Genomic DNA, 20,923 nt, shown 5'->3' on the forward strand with positions numbered 1-20,923 from the left:
ACGTAGACAACTACAAGTCACTTCCAATAGCTATAGATCAGACATAGTCTGAGAGATGACACTCAATAAATTTGTAGGGACACTAATTTTATATCCCGAGCTTATTTTAAAATCTAGAAAAATATGCCTCATTTATAATGGTTGGGGGGGTGCAGGACTTATGATTTACAACTAAACTTATTACGAAAAACAAATATGACGGACATGAACATTTCAGCAACTTCTATTTAAATATTCATGAGGAAAAGTGATATAGGGTCAGTGACTGTATATGACAAAGAAACGTACAGTCAACACAATTGGAATGCTTAAATAGAACGAGTGCATGCAGTATAAAAGCCAATAACAACTAGTAAAAATTCTAAGACAATGTGTGACATTCTTGCCACGCTTGTGTCTTTGTCAAATTATCTGATTGTAAAAACTTAGTACATTATGTGTTTTGTGGCATACTTGACACTTATTTTTCATTTAAAGATTGTTTCAAGGAGACAAATATTTAGATATCATAGATTTTAAGAAAGGTTGTTCATATGTTAATTAAGAACTCATTACATTAGGAATTAAAAATGCCAGATACTAAAAAAAACGAATTGTACAGCTGATGAAATTGAGGATGAGCGTCATTTTTCAATCGAATGCTCCCCTTATAATAATTTGAGGGGGTGAGCTCTTTCAGCATATTAATTTTTAGAACTTGTCAGAACTTTAAAAAGTTAGATAAAAGTTAGATAAACATGACTTATTAATCTTCGATGTTAACATAAGAAAACTTTACTACTATGGGAAAAATGATGATTGTACGCTAGTTCATTTGAATTCATGTATGTAGTACAGGTCTTGATACTGACTGTGTTTTTTATATCAATGTGTTAGTTCTATTTTTCCTATTTTGTTTTGGCTCTGATTGTGACTGAGGTTATGGTGAAATAAAGATAACTAGTATATATTAGTATTAAAATGTCTTAATGTTGACCCATGCAATCATTATACCTCTGTCTGACCGTCCGTCCATCCGTCAGTTCGTCCGTCCGTCCCGTAAATATTTTCGTTGCATCTTTTTCATAAACAATATTATAAGGATTTCTGAAAATTGGTTTCAGAGTTTATTAAAGTCGGCTTTATCGTGTGATGCAATTTCAGACTCAACAATTTCTGTTTATCGGTGTGGATATCATCAGTAGCTCGCACCATCACTAGTTGGTCTTGATTTATATGCTCTTTATAGACCCTGTATTTGGAAAATGAAATATTATTTTCTGTTCTATTCTATATACAAATTTTGAATTGAGTACTGTGTAGAAAGTATTCGAACTACCTTATTCTTATGTAATATATACGTAATACATAAACGTAATAATACAGACAAACATTTATTTAACCTGATACTTGACTTGATAAGTGTCGGACTTTAAATATCGGTTGTCGGATTATTGGGCTCTCGGACTGAGTTAGGGAAGATCGTCTATGGCTCAATTGGTTAGATCGAGCGCACTAGTTGAGTTAGGCCACGGTCCCTAACTCAAGGAAGATCTGATCGTCTATATGGCTCAATTGGTCAGAGCTGCTTGTAGATCAGATCCGTGATTAACAACTATCAACTTATATGCTTATCATTTCTGATTTTTTTGTAGTTTGGTATTTGCTTTGTACTTTACTAATGATTATGATAGCCGTAATGTTTTCTATCAAGCATCATGTGCGTGTAGTAATTTAAGTAAATTAATGCATGAATGGAAGGGCCTAAAATATATGTTTCTAGTTTTATCAACTTATCAATGTTTGTATAAGGCATTTATATTGTTTGATTTTTACAAAATTGTATTTTTCATAATTAGAAAGGGTTTTAGATTTTCAAATACGTTGGCTTTAAATTCGGGGAGGGTTGTACGTTATTTCCAAATTTATTTATTTATGTAGGTGTGTTCCATTACTGCCTAAAAAGAGAAAAAGAAAATAGTGTACGCATCCCATGCAACTGTTATATCGATAACGTTAACTTAAATGTTATTCGAGCAAGTATAACAGTACTGTAACGTTATTGACTGTACACATGAATAAAAGTATAATTGTATGAATCATAATAACATAAACGCATGCAATTATTTCAATATAAATAAAAGCTATTAGAAGTATCGCCAGTCGCATGGAGATTTATTTCCTGCGTCACAAGTATGGCTAAAAACGGTACATTTTAGGGGCGAATGCATTTAGGCCGATAATGACATTTATCTTTGCCAAGGGAGGTAATTTATATCATTTCCGGTAGATTTTCACGTTTCACGTGTTTACAAAATTTAAAAGGATCATTTTACCTGAAAAGGGACAAAAGGTCCCTAAAAGAGCTAAATGTCTCGTTTGATTGTTAAAAATCTTCCTAACGGGGTAAGAAAAATAGCGAGATTCGCTTCTTGATATAAGAACTAGCCTAATATTCACGAGTGAAACATAGTCATAGACATAGATCTCTGGCAGTCTGCCAGTTAGTCCAAATAATTATGACGCCTGAAAGGCTATTATATTTTTTTCTATGACGCCTGAAAGGCTATTATAATTTTTTCTAGGAAAAAAAATATAATAGCCTTTCAAGACGTCATAATTATTTGGACTATTTGCCAGTCTGCCCGACTCTTGATGTAACCTTATCATGTTTGATGTTATGGATATCTCATTCTTCTTTTCTACAATTTATCCAAAACTTGTATCGGATATTATTATTATTAGCAACTGCTGACCAGACCGTCTTTTTACCACAGAGTCAGAAGTTAGAACACCACAGAATACACCTTATCGCTATTTGTCCACCATTACTGGATATCACACAGGTTCCTGTAAAAATTTGACGTCATAAAACAAGATATCTGATGCCACAATGAAAAAGTGATTGTTGTTTGTGTCAAAAGTTCAAGCGACAGGGTCAGCCGGGATTAGTGATAAGGTGTATACTATAGTCGCCGTCAGCTGAAATTCGTAGCGGTTATCAATTAAAATAATCTAAACTATCAACCACGTTCACTCAAGATATAGTTTTTCACATTCCATTCATAAATCGCAAAAAGAAAAACCACTACTGACCTACCTTTTAAGTGATTGCACTGTGATAATCCTGACCTTCACATTTTCCAAGACTATTTTGAATGGTGGAATCCGCCATTGTTTTTTCCGGAAGTGTTCCCCTGGAGTTCAATTTCATAACATTTGCATAAAGCGCGGGAAACCGTATCACATCAATGAAAGAACATTTCAGGAAACTGCGTAAATGACGAATTTCACATGTAAACAAATGATCCTCGTAGAAACGAAGATGGCGGAATTACAATGGAAAACATTCTGGAAAATGTGAAGGTCAGGATAATTTATTACAGTGCGATCACTTAAAAGGTAGGTCAGTAGTGGTTTTTCTTTTCGCGATTTATGAATGGAATAAGAAAAACTATATCTCGAGAGAACGCGGTTGATAGTTTAGATTATTTTTACCGATAACCGCTACGAATTTCAGCTGACGGCGACTATACAGAAGTTGTTATGTTGTTTGTTTTTATGTTCAGTGGTATATTTTTAGTGTTCTGTGGTATTAAAATAACTTTACAAAATGCATGAACTAATATTAATTAGACGGTAAATCTTTCATCACCGATCCCAAACCGCATACATGGCATATCGCTGAACAGCGCATTTAAAAAAAAATTAATTGTTTTAGCTTTTTAATTGTGACCTCAATAAACAAATGTATTATTTCAGTTACTAATGCAACAAATCATATTAAATTAAAGTTTAAGATATCAAATATGTCTACAGTGAAACTTCTCAAAACCGGCCGCCCGTCGGACCACGGGATTCGGCCGGTTTTCAGGGGTGGCCGGTTTAATGAATTTGAAATTAACAAGAGTTACTTCCCTTCAATATAAGAGTTACTTCCCTTCAATATGTGTGCATTTGTTTTTTTTATCATGTATTGTACCTCAATCATAAAGTTTGTTTTGTTGTGTAAATTTAGCTTTGTATTCTAAATTGATTATGAAATAAATATTAAAACATCATTTGTATCTTTATTATTTTTTATTTTGCAGGAATAACAAATAAAATGCAACTATATAACAAAACAATTTTAATATCAATATCACATATTATTGAAAATGTAAGCTCCTCACATCGGTACCATACGATGTTCATATACTTCATAAGCATTAAAGAAAAAAAACATACTTCATAAGCATTGCATACACATTAAATCTTGACACCTCAAACTAATAACTCACCCTTTAAATAAACTAAACAGGTTTATTAAATTTCAATATAATCTCTCGACGATAACGAATTACGATTTAATTGCAAAAGTCGAAGTGAGTGATTAATTTTTATAATTTGCCTAAATTTTTTTTTTTTAAATGATCAAATAAAGTAGCCAAGCTAAAACATTTAATAATAATCAACTTTCATCATTGATTAGCGTGGGTGAACATCAAAATCTCTCAACCGATAATATTTATTCGGGTATTGATTTGACATTGACAGGTGAACACTACTCAGTGGCCATGCAGGTGTCTAATTGACCGGATTAACTTGTTTGTTTATATAACAGTATTATATATGGACTAATGATTACAAATGAGAAGGCCGGTCTTATGAGGTGATATTTTATTGATTTTGATTACACAAATACACAAATAACGGCCGGTATCCGGTTTAAAGGGGTGGCCGGTTTTATAAGGTTACCTGACCGTTTATTTACATACACGCCGGCTGGGACTTGCGGTTTTGGCCGGTATGAAGGGAGAACCGGTATTAAGAGGGACCGGTTTAGAGAAGTTTCACTGTACATTGAACACGTCGAAAACAGTAAAGGAAATCTATAACATTACATTTCCGCAAACCACCGTCATACTGATGACTGATTCTTAATTTGTATCTTTACCCTGATGCATGAGGAGCAGGATACACCAAAATACACTGTTGGTGCTGCGTCTGCTGTGTATACACCTTATCACCTGAGAATCTGTCCCGCTTGGACTGTTGACGTCAGAAAACAATCACTTTTCCATTGTGCATGTTGTGGCGTCAGATATTTAATATTAGACTTCAAAATTTTACGGAACCTTTCTAATGTCCAGCTGATTTTATTTCTTTCTCTTTGTATTGAAACAAATCAAAATTTGGACATGCAGCTCCAAACATTTTTTAGAATGAAGCAATTTAATTCCTTACATACATGTACATATTAATTATTGTAAATTCAGAATTTATTGCGATGTTTTTGGCTTTGTATTTTTAAGTCAACATTTACATACATTTCGGTAGACTTGCTACAATTCCCTTTCTATTATTTCTCTCTTACTAATTAATATGTTTACTGATAAGTGCCAGCCTACTGATTGTCTCCTGCAGATGTCAGTATAATTGTAATCTCCTAGCAGTAAAATTATTAAAGGGGCAAAATTGAAAAAAAAAGAAAAAACATAATTAGGAAGGGACATGTAGCAAGTCTAACATTTTGGTTAAATAGTTTAAAACCTGAATTCAGCAAATTGTTTAAAAGCTTCTTCATAATACGAGATAGAATCTTGAGACAATTATTTTTCTTCATTTTCCACATTTTACTGACATGGCTGATAAATAGACTTATTTCAAAGCAGTAAAATTTTACTCTTTATGACTGACAGAGTAGCAGCCATAGACTAGATAAAGGTTTCCATCAGCCCCTGTGTGAAATTCAGAATTTTTTTGATTTTTTTATGTTTATTCAATTGTATAATTTTAGATAAAAGAAGAGCGATTGAGGACTGTATTTAGTACAAAAGGGGAGATAACTGATTGTACCTTGAAGTTCACTAAAGATGGTCGCTTCAGGAAATTTGCTTTTATTGGATATAGTAAAGATGAAGAAGCTAAAAATGCCTTAAACTCTCTTAACAAAACATTTATTGACACAGCTAGAATACAGGTATGTGTACGTTTTACATAGATAAAAGTTGTCACTCAGGTTTAAACAAGGATCAACATGCATGACATATATCAATATTTATATATGGAAAGTAAAGGAAGAAAAACATATACTGTAAATTCCGAAATTATTGCAATGTTTTTATTATTGGGTAAAATACAACAGGGATATCCTCGCAATAATTAAATCTTGCTTTTTTGAATCAAACAGGATTTTTTCTGAATATAGCAAATTAATATCACTTTTTAGACTAAAATGACAAAATCGCAATAAACATGATAAATGCACACAATAATTTCTGAATTAACAGTATTATAATCTTATTGTCTATTTCCAGTATTGGATTTACATTTAACAAAACTATACTTAATTTTTCAGTAAAAGTTAATTATTTTTAACCTGTCTTTTCCAATTGAAAGTTCAGATAACATATTAAATTACATAATAACATGACAGCTAGTTTTCACAAAAAACACATATTTGTTTAGGGGCCAGCTGACAAGACTCCTCCTGGTGCAGAAGTTTCTCACTGCATTGAAGACCCATTGGTGGCCTTCGGCTGTTTTCTGCTCTATGGTCAGGTTGTTGTCTCTTTGACATATTCCCCATTTCAATTCTCAATGTTATTATCTGATTCAATATAAGGTTAAATAATGCAATGAACCTACAGACCCCATTTTAAGTAGGAAGAATGCACAAAAATGTTGAGAATTAGAGGTAACTTACAGGTTACTTTCTGCTGTATTTAAACTACAACATAATCTTACTGAAGTTCTGTTTTTTTAAAGGTTGAATATGCAAAAGATTTTGGAGATCAGAATAAACCAAGATCATGGAGTAAATATTCTAAGGATAGTTCAGCTTTCCAAGCCAAAACAGCTGCTGTCAAAACAGAGGAAAAGCCTGATAAAGCTGTGAGTGCTTTTATTCTTCTCTTGTTTTTCAGGGAACAGGAGGGGTCAAGTATTTTTGTCCAATCATATAGAGTTTCACCAACAAATTTTCAGGTCAGTCTTGGAACACACAATTTTTTACCCAGGCAAGATAATTCTGCAAATATTTGATATTCACATAAAAACTGGGAGAAATTTAGTTTAATACAGTGTTCCAGCTAGGCCGTTTTCAGAAGGCGCGGCGCCCGCCCTTTTCCGAGTGGCGCCCTGTGCCCTTTTTACAGTTTCCAGGGCGCCCTGCCTTTTTTGAAGATCGATTGCATATTAATTTGTTCGTATATAATTGATATGATACGATAATTACTAAATTTTACCTGGGGAAAAGTTTAACTTTGTTTACGACCCCAAGCTAATCAACGGTTACAACTGGTGTCTGTTGTTATAGGTAATCCGTTTATCGGATGGGTCATTAGTGATCATCAACATTAATTCATTCAAATAGAATCGGTTAGTCGGCAATTATCTTTGAAGAAATGTGCGTACAACAACTTGGGCACAATTTGCGATGTTTGCCGTAGTTTCATGGAGGAAACGTAATGACAGAAAGTTGAAAACCATAATAAACTCGTTGAAGACATTGTTTTTTTCTTGTTGTCCATGAAAAAACAAAAAAATCAGACGTATTTGTCATTGACTGCCTTCATTTTTGATACGAAAATAACAAAATCGGCCGCCATATTGTGATCATATTAACATCATATTTACGTGATGTTTATAATCCTCCAAAGAAGGAGCACACCCGAATAAAGAAAGATAACTCAATCTGATTTTTTTCCTAGCATTGAGTAACCCATTTACATATTCTAAAATATGTCTACATACTTCTTGCTTAGGAATATATATGTTTAGGTATTTATTTTGAGTTATGGGAAAAGTTAAAGAGGGTCTTAGTAGCAGTGTTGGTAGGGTGCCTTGGTCATCTTTTTCTGTATTCTTTATTTTTGATGCAATTTTTCACTGTTGCTATATATCCTAAAGTTGTGCAATTTACTAAGCACAGCTGCTTTGTGCTGTATTGCCATTAAGCACAGCAGGGGTAGAAAGGTGAAACTGGTAAAATGTGGCAGACCATAGAAACAGTATGAAACAGGTCACCTTTCAAAACATACTGCATATAAAGTTCAACTGTGCCAAGCAATGATAAAAAAAACTTGTGTGACAAGCTGCTTGACAAGTTTTTCAGCCTTTTAAAAAAGTAGAAAGATAGAGTTCTATATGGGCTAATGATGTTGTTCTTGTATAACCTGTGATTCAACGAATAAACACAATGTTTGATTAACATCTTTTATTAAAATATGCCCTTTTCATATTATCATAACGCGCGTTAAATGCCCTTTTCAGGATTGGCACCCTGCCCTTTTGAAATCCTAGCTGGAACACTGTAATAGATATAGGAAGATGTGGTATGAGTGCCAATGAAACAAATTTCCATCTAAGTAACATTTTATAAAAGTAAACCATTATAGGTCAAGGTACGGCTCACACTGAACAGACTATTTTTTTCTGTGTGTGTATGGGTTTGATTTCTAGAATCTCAATGCAGCTTGGGACATGCTTATGTTATTCATGCTTTTACATTATGTGATTCAGTTAGCTACTGAACATTTGCATTAAAATGTGGCAAAGCATTCATTGATACAAATGTTCCTTTAACTTTCCTTTACAGCAGAATGTATCAATGAGTGTGTTGGTTAAGGTAATATTTTTTGGTTAGCTTACTTGCTAGGTGAACCGTGAAGTCATTGTTAGGTTGGGTTACTATCGAAGACTCATCCAACAGATAACCAATCTATCTGTCTGTTGGACTAGACTACTCCAAAAGGAGGTTAGTACATGTATATCTAACCTATTAATGCCTTTAGGTTCAGCTATAACCAAAAATTATACCTTGAACTATACACTCAATGCCTCTGCTTTAAATTGCAATTTTTAAGAACAATTTCTCTTTGTCTAACCAATTTTTACTGTTATATACACTAAATTTCATATGAATACAAAAAAACAATTCTGATTATTATCTCATTAATCATTCAATGAATAGATCAGCCTTTTGAAAATTTAATGTTTAATTTTTTTTTCCAGTCCAAGTCTGAAAAGAAGAAAACGGCTAAAGACAAGGCATTAGAGGACATGATGGGAGAGGTAAGGATGTGAACCTGTTCCCGTGCTCAACTGATACCCAGTTAATAAATACTTACTTATTTGTTCCTCATTGGCTTTAATCTGTGTTTACCTTATAATGTTTTAATTTTCTTTTTTGTCTCTATTGTGCGTCAAATTGGTTTGTAGAGATAATTTTCTTTACCATCCATTCTTGTCATAATGTTTTTTAAAAAGAGATTTGAAACATCAACAAACATGAAGGATGTTGCTTAAATAGAACATAGGATCAAAATACAGTTTTGGGTTTATAATTCAATTTAAAACTAAAGCAGAGAGAAATTGTAAAAGGCAAAAAAATGATTAGCAAAATTGGAACAACTTATAAGTCAACTTTGTAGAAATTTTCTGCTTACAGGAGTGATTGCCCGTTGGACATAACTGACTATAGGGGAAAAAAACGATATCTGAATAGCATATTTTTTTTACCAGATGAGCAATTTAGACCCTTGTGAGCCTTTTGTTATGTTGTCCTAGATGATATGCCAGTAACTGTTGTTCAGAACACACAAACATTATATTACAAACACTTTTAATACAGAGATGCAGAATAAATAAAAGAAAAAAAATAACAACATCCAAAACATGTGTATAAACACACTAAGGCAGTGATTTTGCTAGCGCTCGTCACTTTCCTATTTTCAAAAGGGTTTTCTCATTGACGAAAGTATTTCAAATCAATTTCGTCACTTTAATTTTGATAGTGTAAAAAAAAAAATCGCAATAAAAACTATAAATCTACCTGTCTTCATGTTTTTGACAAGTTTATGACCTCCAGGTCATTAACATTTTCAACAGGTGTTACAAGTTGTGATTACAACTAATCCGCTTATCGCCATCGGATGGGTCACTAATCTGTTGATTATTAATAAACACCATAATTGAATGACCATCATAATTATTTCCCCAGGAAAATCAGTCAGTTGGCATTTCAACAACCAGGAGTATAGTTTCTTCATTGAATCAAAATAATAACAACCCGAACAGTTCGCATTTGAATTTCAATATTTCTCAAACGATCACAATCTGTAGTTCTTTTGTGGTAGATTCGTCATTCAAAGGCATTTTCGTCATATTTGATTTAAATTTTCAACAAAAAACTTTCGACAATTTCCATTTAAAATAAAGAACTTTAATGTGTTTATTCAAAACTTTTAGAGTTAACCAGGTGCTTCCTGTATTGTGTTCTATGCATGCGTGAAAATATTCCTTTGACTATGTATAGACATTAAAAATGTAAAATACGAAATCATTTAGAATCAATTAAACGAGAGAGACAAATATATATCTCTTTCTAAAGGAATTTCAATCGAAACATGATTATTTCCTGATGAATCCAGACTTATTTTGAATTTATTATCCACATGTCACTTCCCTTTTTCGTTTCATTTTAAACCGAAAGTAGTAAACATTATCTATTCTTGATTTGTTTACAACCTCCTTTCAGTCATTAAAATAGTTCCAAAAAGGATTTTACACATTTAACTTGATTTCCAAATATCGATTTAGACCTTTTATAAGGATAATGATCATGCAGTGAAATAATCATTGCAAGTTAATTTCTGCTGTGATTCCTTGGTTAAAAAAAATAGAATCCAACTTTTGTTGATCAGGAATGACCTCTGGAACAAACGGAAAAGAAATTGTCAACTAAATTTCTGGATTCCATGTCAGAATCTTTCATAATAATGGCAAATACAGTCAAATCATACAATAACTGCCAATCATGCTGGTGCTTCAATCCCTTAAAATCTGACAAAGTCAAAAGATGAAGCTAGTAATATACAACACATATATCTCATTATAAGCTTGGCAGTTTTGTGCATTACATTGGCAAATTTATTCAATCCAAAACATTGCAACCTAATCAACAATAACAGCAACCAGTAACCAGTAACAAATCGGGAAAAAAAGCGTGCTAATGATTTCATAGCAGTCTTTGAATCAGCATGACAGGGGCCTTGAGAAAATTACTTTCCAAATGTATCACTTCTAAAATATTTCAATATTATTTTATTTTTTGTTTACTTTTCTTCGTATTCATTTGTTTACTTGCTATGCTTTCAAATTGTTTTCAATATGTTACAATATTCATATTTTTCAGTTAAAAGATGATCCAAAATTTGAAGAATTTCTTGATGCTCATATGAAAGGTGGTAAAAAACAAATCTGGAACAATGACGAGATAGTTACCATGACAACAAAAAAGACAGAATCTGACAACAGTGATGATGAGAATTCTGACAGTGGTGTTGAAGGTACTGGTAAATATCATTTTTGAATAAATAAATTTAATGTATTTACTGTCTTCTGATTGGTTAAAAGAATTAGCTTTATTTTCAATGTTATCAATTTTTATGGTGACACGCTCACTCTAACATTGTGTATTCATATGCAAACATCTGTGTACGTTGTTATTCGTATAAATATATATCTTTGAGCCTTATTTTGATAGAAATTTATTTATAATGAATGGCAATAATTTATTTTTGATTTATTGAACCATAAAATTAATATTTGACTCTTCACATTTAACATAATCCACTTTGCAGATTATTCAATGTAAAGAGTCAAAAATTAATTTTATGGTTCAATAAATTCAAAATAAATAACAACCATTCATTAATTGAATTAAATAATTATGCCACAACTGTCACGAAGGAGGTTTGGTCTTAGATTAAAAAGAATAAATACTGAATCCGGAATTCCAGAAGAAATAATGCAATTTTTCCCAGACCCAGAAACATCTGTAATGAGAGTCTTTTGTTTAGTGTAAATCACAAATTCCTGCAAAAATATAAAGGTGAAATCCCAACATCCCCAAAAAAAGTCCTTCCCCCCCTTTTTGTAATTACATTGTTTCTTGATTGTTCCTTAATGTCTTGCATCAAACTGTAAGATATTTTTTTTTTTTTTATGAATCCCTATGGTTCTATTGTATATTTGTTATTTGTACATTTGTTCATACTATGGTGGGTCTCATTGGTGTTTAAGCGTGACGCGGGATTGCCGATTTTTCGTAAGTGTTACACGGGAAAGTCAAATTATTGTGCCATGAAAACTGGAATTAAAGTATAGTGGGACACAGGAAATTACAAAAAAAATGAGAATTGCTTTATTAGGTACATAGTATAAGCAGGATACAGAAATCTGACAAAACAGTAAGCGGGATATGGGATCAGAACCCCCCAATGAGACCCCCACTAAATGTAATATGCATAACCAGAACGATCAAATGTTAATGTGATGTGAATGTGACCTTATTTATACTGGGCTGATATGTTAAGCTTAAACTTTGATCTGATAGAAATTGAAATGAATATCTGTACGAAGCAAGTCACCCAGTTGCAAGTGCTTGCAGAATTTGCCTTAACTCTTAAAATGTTGTGCTTAGTTGAGAGTAAGCAAATATCAATTTTAAAGTGTGATTTGAACCTACCAAGGATTGACAACCTGAAACATGTGAAATCAGGTGCTTGATTGGATGGAACCAAATTTTTTTATTTAACACGATGAAATCAGTAGATATCATCAGTTTCATTGTACCAGTACTATGAAATTAGAGGGCTTACATTAAACCTTGTGAACTGCTATAATGTCTTACTATTAAAAAAAGAAAAAAAGAACTGAATAACAAATAATGAATTGTAATGGAGAAATAGTTAATAAATAATTTTTATGCCCCACTTATGCGCATTCTGTTTTTTGTTCTTTGCATCTGCCTGTCCCTTTGTCTGTCTGTTCAACTTCAGGTTAAAGTTTTTGGTCAAGGTAGTTTTTGATGAAGTTGAAGTCCAATCAACTTGACACTTATATTTCATATGATATGATCTATTAAATTCAATATAAAAAAGACTGTGGTATGATTGCCAATGAGACAACTGTCCACAAGAGACCAAAATGACACAGACATTTACAACTATAGGTCACCGTACAGCCTTCAACATTTTTAATATAAAAAAACAAAAGAAAAACAAATATGTAACACATAAACAAACAACAACCACTGAATTACAGGCTCCTGGCTTGGGACAGGCACATATATGAATAATGTGGCTGGGTTTAACATGTTAGCGGGATCCCAACCCTCCCTTAATCTGAACAGTGGTAAAACAGTACAACATAAGAACGAACTATACAAATCAGTTGAAAAAGGCTTAACTCATCAGATGGACAAAAATACAAGTGCCAATTTAGAGTTTTTACCCCAATTTCACAATCCACTGAAAATAGAAAATGATAGTGGGAGTGGGGCATCCATGTACTATCATGACTATAGACACATTATTGTTTGAATTTTTTTTCCAAATGAAAAATAAATAGAGAATCAAATTTTCAATATAACATTATAGGACCTTATGTAACAGTCACATAGTTGTTGATGAGTATTCTAATTTTTTAACAGAAATGGAAGTTGATAAAACAGATGAAGAAAGTCCAAAGAAAGTTTCTGATCTTGATGTAAGTCTAAAGAAATCTGTGTTAAGAATATATTAAATATGTTGTCCTACAGACAAGTACACTTCCACTTGTAAATTAAGGTGGTACCTAACACTACAGGAAGATAACTCTTTAAAGTCAGCTAAATGTTTTAATTACATTGTGTTGTAAGAGGAATATTAAGCTTCTCAATGATCAAAATTGGTATTTGTCAAACTGGTATATAACCAGTGTAATTTTTCTGACAAAACGGTTGGTTCAAAATTTGTGAATTTTTTATATTTATGTTTAAGGGTCAAAGTAAATACTTTGACAAAATTTTATGAAAATTAAACGAGCCAAATTAATTTTAGTGAAAGTGTTGGGTACCACCTTAACATTTTATTCACAATCATGCATTTATGGAAAGATGATATCCTGTGTTGAAAGAAAAATTGGATACTTTATGAAATTGTGTTAAAATTTAGGATTTTTTTTCTTTCATTTATTTCATATGATATGTTTTCAAGCAATTTACCTTTATATTATATCAAGAAGTGTATTACAAAGCTTTGTTTTTAAAAATAAAATTTAAAAAGAAATACATAACATTTATTTTGCAGTACTTAAAAGCTAAAATGGCGGACAAGGATTTATTGAGTGATTCAGATGACAGTGAGAAGGAAGACGATAGCGGCAGTGACACAAGTGACAAGGAGGGTGACAGTGATAGTGATAAGAATGACAGTGATGACGAAAGTAACACAAGTGACAGTAGTGACAGTGAGGACAAAGATGACAAATCTAAAAGTGAAGACAAAGATGACAAGTCTGAAAGTGATGATGATGATGATTTTCTCACACTAAAAAAGGATGAAATACCTGCAAAAGTAAGTTTATTCTGTACATTTACATCTAACAAATGCAATATAAAAAAGAAGATGTGGTATGATTGCCAATGAGACAACTATCCACAAAAGACCAAAATGACACAGATATAAACAACTATAGGTCACCTTACTGCCTTCAACAATAAGCAAAGCCCATACCGCATAGCCAGCTATTAAAGGCCCTGATAAGACAATGTAAAACAATTTTAACAAGAAAACTAACGGCCTTATTTATGTAAAAAAATAAACGAAAAACAAATGTGTAACACATAAACAAACGACAACCACTGAATTTACAGGCTCCTGACTTAAGACAGGCACATACATAAATAATGTGTTGGGTTAAACATGTAAGCGGGATACATGTTATTCATGTTATATATAATATAATTCTTATTTCAATTTTATCATTATTTTGATAAAAAAAAATAGTGTTGTATGAAACAAAGTTGTATCGTATATTTTCTAAATTTTGATTAAAGAAAGTAATATTTATATAGCTCTTGATAAACTATCAATTAGACTTTGCAGTTAAGATAAGATAACTGCATTTTCATGTGAAATAGATTATAGCTTCCTTGGTTTTTTTAGGACGACAAGGAACCAGTCAAACAGAAGTATTTGATTAAGTTACGAGGATTTACTGGTTATGTTGACGAGGTAAGTGCTGTTTGATAATTCAAGTTGTTGATTCTGTGATTATGATTAATGGGTTATTACTTTGCTGGAAAGTTTAACAATATTATGTCTGGAAAAAAAAGCTCAAAATTGTAAACATGACTATTTCTACAGACTTATAACTTTTGACAAAAATATATGTCAATGGAAAATAAACTTGCAGCTGCCATTTTTTTATATTTTTACACCAGATGGTTAAATTCCATTGCGACATCATCATAAACAAAACTAATAACAACATTTAAGTGCTAAAGTTGTCTCCTTTGAAACTATAAAATCCTCTCAAATATGTGAATAATAAACAAAAGTTAGAGAGTCTTGATTAAAAATCGTGTCAATTCAATTTCCATAAATCTTTTGTTGTATACATGTTTAAATGAGCACACTGCTATTCTCATAAAATCTTATATATTAACCATGAAATATAAAAAAGAAGATGTGATATGATTGCCAATGAGACAACTATCCACAAAGGACCAAGATGACACAAACATTAACAACTATAGGTAATCATACGGCCTTCAACAATGAGCAAAGCCCATACCCCATAGTCAGCTATAAAAGGCCCCTATAAGACAATGTAAAACAATTCAAACGAGAAAACTAACAGCCTTATATATGTAAAATAATGAACGAAAAACAAATATGTAACACATAAACAAACGACAGCCACTGAATTACAGGCTCCTGACTTGGTTCATTCATTATCATTTCCCTTTTTCAGACAATGATCAGAGAGTTTTTCCAGCCACTTGAACCGATTGGTGTAAGAATACCTAAGAATGCAAAGAAGAAACCATTAGGTAAATTCTACAAATACATACTTTTTGTCGAGCCTTCGACTTTAGTCGAAAAAGTGAGACTAAGCGATCCTACATTCCGTCGGCGGCGGCGGCGGCGGCGGCGTCCACAAATATTCACTCTGTGGTTAAAGTTTTTGAAATTTTAATAACTTTTTTAAACTATACTGGATTTCTACCAAACTTGGACAGAAGCTTGTTTATGATCATAAGATAGTAACCAGAAGTAACTTTTGTAAATATTAAATTCCATTTTTTCCGTTTTTTACTTATAAATGGACTTAGTTTTTTCTGCTCGGAAAAAATAACATTCACTCTGTGGTTAAAGTTTTTAGAATTTTTAAAACTTTCTTACTATCCTGGGTTTGCACCAAACTTGGACAGAAGCTTGTTTTTAATCATAAGGTAGTATCCTGAAGTAAATTTTGTAAAAAAATAAATCCAATTTTTCCGTATTTTACTTTTAAATGGACTTAGTTTTTCTGCGGGGAACATTACATTCACTCTGTGGTTAAAGTTTTTAAAATTTTAATAACTTTCTTAAACAATCCTGGGTTTGCACCAAACCTTGACAGAAGCTTATTTATGATCATAAGATAGTATCAAGAAGTAAATTTTGTAAAAAGATATCTCCATTTTTTCTGTATTTTATTTTTAAATGGACTTAGATTTTCTTCCAGTTAACATTACATACAGTCTGCAGTCTGCAGTTTTCATTTATTAGATTAATTAACTATCCTAGATTTTTACCAAACTTGGACAGAAGCTTTTTAGCTCACCTGGCCTGAAGGGCCAAGTGAGCTTTTCCCATCACTTTGCGTCCGGCGTCCGTCATCGTTGTTAACTTTTACAAAAATCTTCTCCTCTGAAACTACTGGGCCAAATTGAACCAAACTTGGCCACAATCATCATTGGGGTATCTAGTTTAAAAAATGTGTGGCGTGACCCGGTCAACCAACCAAGATGGCCGCCACGGCTAAAAATAGAACATAGGGGTAAAATGCAGTTTTTGGCTTATAACTCAAAAACCAAAGCATTTAGAGGAAATCTGACATGTGGTAAAAATGTTTATCAGGTCAAGATCTATCTGCCCTGAAATTTTCAGATGAATCGGTCAACCCGTTGTTGGGTTGCTGCCCCTGAATTGGTAATTTTGTGGAAATTTTGCAGTTTTTGGTTATTATCTTGAATATTATTATAGATAGAGATAAACTGTAAACAGCAATAATGTTTAGTAAAGTAGGATTTACAAATAAGTCAACATGACCGAAATGGTCAGTTGACCCGTTTAGGAGTTATTGCCCTTTATAGTCAATTTTTAACCATTTTTTCGTAAATCTTAGTTATCTTTTACAAAAATCTTCTCCTCTGAAACTACTGGGCCAAATTGAACCAAACTTGGCCACAAACATCATTGGGGTATCTAGTTTAAAAAATGTGTGGCGTGACCCGGTCAAACAACAAAGATGGCCGCCACGGCTAAAAATAGAACATAGGGGTAAACTGCAGTTTTTGGCTTATAACTCAAAAACCAAAGCATTTAGAGGAAATCTGACAAGGGGTAAAAATGTTTATCAGGTCAAGATCTATCTGCCCTGAAATTTTCAGATGAATCGGTCAACCCGTTGTTGGGTTGCTGCCCCTGAATTGGTAATTTTGTGGAAATTTTGCAGTTTTTGGTTATTATCTTGAATATTATTATAGATAGAGATAAACTGTAAACAGCAATAATGTTTAGTAAAGTAGGATTTACAAATAAGTCAACATGACCGAAATGGTCAGTTGACCCGTTTAGGAGTTATTGCCCTTTATAGTCAATTTTTAACCATTTTTCGTAAATCTTAGTTATCTTTTACAAAAATCTTCTCCTCTGAAACTACTGGGCCAAATTGAACCAAACTTGGCCACAATCATCATTGGGATATCTAGTTTAAAAAATGTGTGGCGTGACCCGGTCAACCAACAAAGATGGCCGCCACGGCTAAAAATAGAACATAGGGGTAAACTGCAGTTTTTGGCTTATAACTCAAAAATAAAGCATTTAGAGGAAATCTGACATGGGTAAAAATGTTTATCAGGTCAAGATCTATCTGCCCTGAAATTTTCAGATGAATCGGTCAACCCGTTGTTGGGTTGCTGCCCCTGAATTGGTAATTTTGTGGACATTTTGCAGTTTTTGGTTATTATCTTGAATATTATTATAGATAGAGATAAACTGTAAACAGCAATAATGTTTAGTAAAGAAGGATTTACAAATAAGTCAACAAGACCGAAATGGTCAGTTGACCCGTTTAGGAGTTATTGCCCTTTATAGTCAATTTTTAACCATTTTTCGTAAATCTTAGTTATCTTTTACAAAAATCTTCTCCTCTGAAACTACTGGGCCAAATTAATCCAGACTTGGCAATCATCATCTTTGGGGTATCTTGTTTTAAAAATGTGTCCGGTGACCCGACTATCAAATCAAGATGGCCGCCACTGCTTAAAATAGAACATAGGGGTAAAATGCAGTTTTTGGCTTATAACTCAAAAACCAAAGCATTTAGAGCAAATCCAACACGGGGTAAAATTATTAATCAGATCAAGATCTATCTGCCCAATAATTTTCAGATGAATCTGACAACCCATTGTTGGGTTGCTGCCCCTGAATCGGTAATTTTAAGGAAATTTTGCTGTTTTTGGTTATTATCTTGAATATTATTATAGATAGAGATAAACTGTAAACAGCAATAATGTTTAGTAAAGTAGGATTTACAAATAAGTCAACATGACCGAAATGGTCAGTTGACCCGTTTAGGAGTTATTGCCCTTTATAGTCAATTTTTAACCATTTTTTCGTAAATCTTAGTTATCTTTTACAAAAATCTTCTCCTCTGAAACTACTGGGCCAAATTGAACCAAACTTGGCCACAAACATCATTGGGGTATCTAGTTTAAAAAATGTGTGGCGTGACCCGGTCAAACAACAAAGATGGCCGCCACGGCTAAAAATAGAACATAGGGGTAAACTGCAGTTTTTGGCTTATAACTCAAAAACCAAAGCATTTAGAGGAAATCTGACATGGGGTAAAAATGTTTATCAGGTCAAGATCTATCTGCCCTGAAATTTTCAGATGAATCGGTCAACCCGTTGTTGGGTTGCTGCCCCTGAATTGGTAATTTTGTGGAAATTTTGCAGTTTTTGGTTATTATCTTGAATATTATTATAGATAGAGATAAACTGTAAACAGCAATAATGTTTAGTAAAGTAGGATTTACAAATAAGTCAACATGACCGAAATGGTCAGTTGACCCGTTTAGGAGTTATTGCCCTTTATAGTCAATTTTTAACCATTTTTCCGTAAATCTTAGTTATCTTTTACTAAAATCTTCTCCTCTGAAACTACTGGGCCAAATTAATCCAGACTTGGCAATCATCATCTTTGGGGTATCTTGTTTTAAAAATGTGTCCGGTGACCCGACTATCAAATCAAGATGGCCGCCACTGCTTAAAATAGAACATAGGGGTAAAATGCAGTTTTTGGCTTATAACTCAAAAACCAAAGCATTTAGAGCAAATCCAACACGGGGTAAAATTATTAATCAGATCAAGATCTATCTGCCCAATAATTTTCAGATGAATCTGACAACCCATTGTTGGGTTGCTGCCCCTGAATCGGTAATTTTAAGGAAATTTTGCTGTTTTTGGTTATTATCTTAAATTTTATTATAGATAGAGATAAACTGTAAACAGCAATTATGTTCAGCAAAGTAAGATTTACAAATAAGTCAACATGACCGAAATTGTCAATTGACCCCCTAAGGAGTTATTGTCCTTTATAGTCAATTTTTAACAATTTTCATAAAATTTGTAAATTTTTATTAACATTTTCCACTGAAACTACTGGGCCAAGTTCATTATAGATAGAGATAAATGTAAGCAGCAAGACTAGTAAAGTAAGATTTACAAACACATCACCATCACCAAAACACAATTTTGTCATGAATCCATGTGCTTCCTTTGTTTAATATTCACATAGACCAAGGTGAGCGACACAGGCTCTTTGGAGCCTCTAGTTACAATCATAAGATAGTATCAAGAGGAATATTTTTAATGATTTTTTTCCTCATTTTGTTGAGCCTGCTACATGTATTTACAGCATAAGTAGGCGAGACACTGGGTTCCGCGGAACCCTTACAAATTTTTTAATAATCAAACTTCCAAAGTAATTATTTCAGTTGATAACTTGATTACTACATTATTTCTTATCGACTGAAAGACGGAAATTTCATAGGACTTTACGGTATTAGATGAATGATTGCTGTCTTTCCGATTTTCTTAACAATTGCATACTGTGTCTTTTACTTTGATAAAAACAAAATTTTGACACACAAAACTAAAAAATTTGTTGCACAAGCATTTATATATTTAAAAAAAAGGAACCAGTATGCTTAGGGCAATTCCAGAAATAAATGTTATTAGATTGGATGTTTTTAAACATGTTTAAAAACCAATATTTTACTCTGCCAAGCATGAAATTTAATGGGATGATTTCCGTTATATTTTGGGACCGATTTTCATAGTTTGTTGCATTTGTATTTTGTAGGTGTAGCTTTTATTGACTTTGGTACAGAAAAGGAATGGGATGAGGCCATGAGAAAAAATAAATTGTTTATAGGTAATTAACAATAGCAGTGGTGAACTTATTAACATTATCTGGACTGATCTTCCCTTATTTGAATATCTGCTGGACTTGTGCTTCTGAAGGTCAAATCTTTTTGTACTTGTTTGGCTTTATAGATATTTTGATATGAGCGTCACAGATGAGTCTTATGTAGACGAAACGCATGTTTGGTGTTCTAAATTATAATCCTGATACCTTTGATAACTACTTTTGAATATTTCAGCAGTATGTTCCTATAGTATATACAGTATTGAACACATTAATAGAATATTGTGTAATTCAAAAATAGTATTTAATGAAGAGTATGTATGTATGTTTGACTATCTATTGGTATAATAGTGAAGTTAACTTTTTCTTTCCATACTATTCCAAGAAACATGCAAAAACAGGCTAGATCACATCATATATTTTCTCACCA

The 20,923-nt window shown here is 32.6% G+C and overlaps 1 protein-coding gene across 2 annotated transcripts in view; it reads left to right on the forward strand.

Moving 5' to 3' along the window:
- Positions 1-2,258: 2,258 nt before the first annotated feature.
- LOC134680903 (probable RNA-binding protein 19) overlaps positions 2,259-20,923 on the forward strand; it is a 37,881-nt gene continuing 19,216 nt past the window's right edge. The window contains exons 1-10 of one of the 2 annotated variants that reach the window (XM_063540195.1): positions 2,259-2,385; positions 5,759-5,941; positions 6,730-6,855; positions 8,977-9,036; positions 11,159-11,318; positions 13,460-13,515; positions 14,097-14,363; positions 14,955-15,023; positions 15,766-15,844; positions 20,428-20,499. In XM_063540195.1, coding sequence (XP_063396265.1) covers positions 2,350-2,385; positions 5,759-5,941; positions 6,730-6,855; positions 8,977-9,036; positions 11,159-11,318; positions 13,460-13,515; positions 14,097-14,363; positions 14,955-15,023; positions 15,766-15,844; positions 20,428-20,499 — 1,108 coding nt within the window. In that variant the 5' untranslated portion in view covers positions 2,259-2,349. The remainder of the gene's footprint in view (positions 2,386-5,758; positions 5,942-6,729; positions 6,856-8,976; positions 9,037-11,158; positions 11,319-13,459; positions 13,516-14,096; positions 14,364-14,954; positions 15,024-15,765; positions 15,845-20,427; positions 20,500-20,923) is intronic. The other variant, XM_063540196.1, reaches the window with a different exon arrangement.

The sequence above is a fragment of the Mytilus trossulus genome, chromosome 8 (genome assembly GCF_036588685.1).
Source record: "Mytilus trossulus isolate FHL-02 chromosome 8, PNRI_Mtr1.1.1.hap1, whole genome shotgun sequence".
Classification (NCBI taxonomy): Eukaryota; Metazoa; Mollusca; class Bivalvia; order Mytilida; family Mytilidae; genus Mytilus; species Mytilus trossulus.